Here is a 5557-nt window from a genome sequence, read left to right as displayed (position 1 = left end):
CTCCCCTGCGCCCCGCCACGGTCCCAGCCCTGCCTTCCTGGCCACCTCTGGGTCCCTCCAGACGGGCCACCACCCGGCTCCGGGCCTGAACTGGGGCCGTCGGGTCCGCGAGCAGGGCCAGGGCGGAGCGGGGCCAGGGCGGAGCAGGCCAGGGCGGAGCGGGGCCAGGGCGGAGCAGGGCCCGGGCTGCGGGGCAGGGGGCTGCGGGGAGGACCACGCCGGGCCGCGCCCACTCACGTATTTGGCGAAGAAGGACTTCTGCTCCTGCGGGTTCTTGGCCTTCTGGGCCTGCTCCATCTCCAGGCGCTCGATGAAGGCGGCCGTCTCGGGGCTGGGGGCAAGCGGAGAGGGCAGGGCTGCAGACCCGGCGGGCAGCCGGGCAGCCCAGGGACCAGGGACCCCCGCCCGGCGCCCGCGTCCTCACCCGGGGGCCGTGCCCGGCGGCTGCAGCTGCACCGACGTGTTGAACAGCTCCAGGTCCACGTCCTCCACCTCGTGGCCCCGGCAGCCCCCAGGCTGCGTCACCACCGACACGCCTACCACGTTGCCCGCCACGTCCACGTGCAGGGTCAGCTGGTCCGACAGGTGCGACTCCACCAGGGAGCACTGCGGACGGGACGGCGGGTCAGGAGGGAGAGCGGCAGGCACGAGGCCGCGGCCAGAAGTGGGGGCGGGGCCCCATAGGGGCCCCAGGCCTCCTTCAGAACTTCCCTGCCACCCTCAGGCACAGGGCAGGCTCGACAGCCTCCCACAAGGTCCCTACACTGCCCCCATTAAAGGACCCAGGCACTGACCGTGACCGGCCCTCCACACCAGGGACCTGGAGGGCCAGGCAGGGCTAGGTCCTCGCCTCTGCCCAGTGAGGGACCAGGGCTGGACAACTGCCGGGTCAAGTTGGAGGCAAGACGGAAGGGGGGCGCCTGCGGGCAGTGGGCCTGCTCACTGACTCACCGCAGGGACAAACGAGGAGACGTAGCCACCAGCTTCTGGGCCATCAGGAGTCCCTGGGCGCCGTGGTACTCGCACACGGTACAGGCCGTTCAGGGCTGCCACATCCTGCAGGGTGGCCAGAGGAGGGCACCAGCCCCCCAGCCAGTCACCCGGCCCTCGGGCACTCCCTGGCCTGGCCAAGGTGCGACTGTCAGGACCTTCCCACCAGAGTGACTGGCGTGAGTCTGCCACAGGGAGCCAGAGCCCAGGTAGCAACAGGATGAGTTCCAAGGACACCATCCCTGTCCCTGGATCCAGCCGCACCTGATACCCACCCCACACCAGGCCCCTCCAGCAACACCAACAATAAATTATCTTTGGGGGCAGCTTTGACTGAGAACCCCATGTACCAGGTGGAAAGGCTGACCCAGGTAGACCACAGCCTGGTGTCCCCCACAGCAACCACTGTGGGGACCCCACTGCCAGGATGACGCCTGTGCCTCTAGCCCCTCCCATGGGACACACAAGCGGGCTATGCCGGCCTCTGTGAGTGTGCCCAGAAAGCTGTCCCCTGGCCACCACCACCCCCCGACCTAGAGCCCCAGTTCCCCAGCACCATGCCAGGGAGGACCATGCCAGGCCTGCAGCAGGCGACAGATAGGAGCCTCTGGCCATGCTCTGGGGAGCAGCCTATCTCAGCCTGACCATGAACCACCCCACTGAATCGGAGGGTGGGGAGCGACTGTGAGAAGCCTGCAAGGGAGGGGACTTGGCAGGCGGGGGTGCGTGCTACGCAGGCCCCAGGCAGACACGTGGCGTCCTGGAACTCAGGCTAACCACAGAGCCCTTGCCTGGGCAGCGGCAGAGGCCGGGGGCGAGGGCAGCAGGAGGTGCCAGCATCCCCTCTGGCCCTGCAGGGAAGATTGTGGGGGTGAGGGCAAGTGGGGAGCCCCTCACCCGGAGTAGACCCCGCTCCTCCTCGCTGAGCTGCCGCTGAGACAGGGACAAAGTTCCATCCTGTGGGTTCCAGAGTAGCGAGCCCCGCTTCCGGAAGTGGGCACTGTCATCTGTGGGGAGACCAGGCTGAGCAGCCGCCCCGACCCACCAACCCCAGACTCGAATCTCCACCCAACAGTCCTGAGCCCCCTTTTCCCATCTGCACCCCACAACGCCATCTCACAAGGCAGCCCACAGCATTAGAATGAACCCCGAACCTTCCAGGCCCTGCCTCTGCCTTGCCAGGCGACCTGGGGACAGTCACATCAACTCTCCGAGCCGGTTTCCCAGGCCTGAGATACACTCCAGGTGCCTGCCGCGTGGAAACCTGCGCTGTGCACGGAGCAGACGGGTCTGAGCTGGGAGGGCTGCCGGCCAGTGCCCCTGGGCTGGGGGCCTCGGGTTCAGCGCTGACCTGTGGCTCAGGGAACCCAAAGGCTGCCGTCGAAGAGGTTGAGGTTGGGCGTGGAGCTGGTCTCAGCTCTGCCATTCACTTCCTGAGGGGCCCGTGTGGCGCCTCCGCGAGCCTGTTTCCTCTGCTGAAAACAGGACTGCAGCCAGCAGAGGGTGCAGAGGCTACCACATGGCCGGACCTGGTGGCTTGAAACTCATGCCGGCACGTGTGTGCGTGCCCAAGATCCCAGGAGAAGAATGGAAAAGGGACTGCAGCATGGCCATCCCCCCAGTGGCCCTCTCACTGTCTCTGTCTCTCTCTCCAGAGAGCACATGTGCCCTAAGGCAAAAACATCTTAAAAATTAAAACAGGGCTCTTACTACCACCTACCGCCCTGTGCAATGGGCACAGGGCATCCCAGTTACTATACGCAGGGTGTTAAACCACTAACGCAGGGCACGTGGCAGCTGTTTGGAAGCATGAGCTCTGAAACTGCGCCGCACTGGCTGTCTGGGATTTGACGTACAGGTATGGGGGAATTTAAAAGTTGTGTTGGGGCCATCAGATGGTGTGGTGGTTAAGGCGCTGGACTCCCACACGGCCAACTGCAGTTCGAGTCCCAACCTGGTGGCCTGGTGGCTTGTTTTCTTGCTTTCTCTTTTTCTCCCTGTCTCTCTGGTGGGTACATATATCCTATAGCAAATTTTAAAATAACAATAACAAATAAAATTAAATAAGTAATTCTTTTAAAACATGAACTTTAAAAAGTAAATCAACAGGGGCTGGCAGGTGGCATAGTGGTTAAGATGCCAGACTCCCACATGGCCATCTGTGGTTCGAGTCCCAGATCTAGCAGCTTGCCTTCTCACTCTGTCTCTCTGGTCAAGCTGAAGAAGAATAAATTAAATTAAATTAAATTAAATTATTCTTTTTACAAGAAGTAAATCAATCATGAAGACTGTGTTTCTCTCCTCCTATGCCCCTACCTCCCCAGGCGCAAGGCTGGCAGTAACAGCGGATGCTGCACACCGCTGGCACCTGGCTGCATCCTGACCTCAGGGCCTCACACGTGTGCGGGACTCACCAATCTCAAACGAGTGCTCCAGTAACAGCCCCACCGTGCCGCAGCCCTCACCCTCGCGGCCTTCTGCCCCAGCCTGCAGAAGAAACAGAGGGCACCGAAGTGAGGCCCACCCTGCTTTGGCAGGGCAGGACCCAAAGACCCCAGAGCAGAGACCAGCAGGCTCACAAAGGAGCCCGAGCATCCCGTTCTCCATGTCCACAGCCAGTCACTTCACCTCTCCCCACTGCACCAGGGAAACCCCACTTCACTAATACCCCCTCCCTAAAATCCAGACCCGACACGGGACCAGTAGATGGTGTAATGGTCACGTTGCTGGACTCCGGTAGTCTACTGCGGTTTGAGTCCCAGGCCTGGCGGCTTAAAACATGCCAGGCACATGTGTGTGCGTGCCCAAGATCCCGAGACGAGAATGGAGAATGGGGTTGCGGCATGGCCAACCTGCTGGGGGTGATTTCTCGCTATTTCCTGTCTCTCCAGTGAGCACACATAGGCCTTATAGCATAAATCTCTTTTAAAGGTATTGTGGTGGTTAAGGTGCTAGACTCCCACATGGCTGACCATGGTTCGAGTCCTAGACCTGGTGGCTTGCTTTCTCACTTTCACTTTTTCTCTCCGTCTCTCTCTCTGGTCAAATTAAAAAAATAATAACAAATAAAATTAAATAATTTTTAAAAAAAGAAAAACCAGAATCAGACCCTACGAACATGGCTGTTACCAAAGCAATTATCACCAGGTCACTTTCATGCCTTACATCATAAAAATTCATGAGTTAAAAACACACTCCCTCAGGTCAGCAAGTGGTCTGGTGGTTAAGGCACTGGACTCCCACCTGGCCAACAGTAGTTTGAGTCCCAGACAAGGTGGCTTTAAAATCACACTGGGTGGGGACCAGCAGGTGGTGTGGTGGTTAAGGCACTGGACACTCCCACATGGCCGATGACGGTTCAAGTCCTGGGTCTGGGAGCATGCTTTCTCACTTTCCCTCTCTCTGTCTCTCTCTCTCTGGTCAAATTAAAATAAATGAATAAAATTAAATAATTCTGAAAAAAAAATCGCACTGGGTTCGAGTGCATACATACCCAAAATCTTGGGAGGAGTACAAAGAAAGGTTTGTGGTGTGGCCATCCCCCCAAGAAGGAGAACGGAGAAGGGACTGTGGTGTGGCCATCCTCCTGAGGAGGAGATGGTGTGGCCACCCCCAAGGAGGACGACGGAGAAGGGACTGTGGCGTGGCCAACCCCCACGAGTGACGCGAAGTCCCGACTGTGGTGTGGTCACCCCCAAGGAGGACGGAGAAGGGACTGTGGTGTGGCCACCCCCAAGGAGAACGACGGAGCAGGGACTGTGGCGTGGCCACCCCCAAGGAGAACGACGGAGAAGGGACTGTGGCGTGGCCACCCCCAAGGACTGACCCTCCCTCCCATCATGTGCGCACGCAAAAACATAAATCAAACCACTCTCCCTCTCCCAGAGCTTCTTTTCCATGCTAAGATCCAAAGGCCGCGGTTTCACCGTGACAACCCCGCGACCCCCCAGCCGAGTTCCGCCTTCTCAAGCACAGGCTGCACACTCGCCTTCTCCCATCTCTCGGAATCTCTGCCTCAGAACCCTTGGCAACCTCGTTCCGGCCCCGCCCTCATGCGTGTTCTTGAGACACAACCATCCAATCCCTGAGGCGCCCCTCCTCATGCCCATTTGTATTTTGACCACCCCGACCTCTGATTCGCCAAGACTTCGTGCAGGGCACACCCCCTCATGCATATTCACGACTGCGGCTTTTAAAGTCCTAACGACGGCGGAAACACTGGCCTCCCTTCCTCACCGCAGCTAACGCCTGTTCCCGGCTCCGTGCGCGCTCGCGCCTTCGGCCTTCCGAACTATCCCCGCCTACTCCCAGTCGCTGCGGCCTGGGGCCTGGCCTCGGCCTCCTGCGCGTGCATGGCTGCGGCCTCGCTTTCTGCCTGAACCCACCTAGACTCCCAAGGCCTCGCCTCTTCTCCCCTCGGTCCCGCGCGGCCTCGCTTCCCACCTTAAAAGCCAAGGCCCGGCACTCCCGTCGGCCTCGCCCTCTGTGCAGACCTAATGGGCACTCACCCCCCGCGCGGCGGCCCCGGCCCCGCAGCCGCTGCCCCGGGGCCGGACGGGCGGCGGCT

The 5557-nt window shown here is 60.4% G+C and overlaps 1 protein-coding gene across 1 annotated transcript in view; it reads right to left on the bottom strand.

The window, feature by feature from the left end:
- EMC10 (ER membrane protein complex subunit 10) overlaps positions 1–5539 on the bottom strand; it is a gene marked incomplete at its 5' end in the record, with an annotated part of 6409 nt that extends 870 nt beyond the window's left edge. Inside the window, 6 exon segments of the mRNA XM_014586330.1 lie at positions 238–331; positions 425–606; positions 952–1056; positions 1888–1997; positions 3405–3477; positions 5499–5539. Coding sequence (XP_014441816.1) covers positions 238–331; positions 425–606; positions 952–1056; positions 1888–1997; positions 3405–3477; positions 5499–5539 — 605 coding nt within the window.
- Positions 5540–5557: the final 18 nt, after the last annotated feature.

Source organism: Tupaia chinensis, unplaced genomic scaffold, assembly GCF_000334495.1.
Source record: "Tupaia chinensis unplaced genomic scaffold, TupChi_1.0 Scaffold000129_1, whole genome shotgun sequence".
Classification (NCBI taxonomy): domain Eukaryota; kingdom Metazoa; phylum Chordata; class Mammalia; order Scandentia; family Tupaiidae; genus Tupaia; species Tupaia belangeri.
Note: the sequence above shows the minus strand (reverse complement) of the source record. Positions and strands in the feature narration are given on the sequence as shown.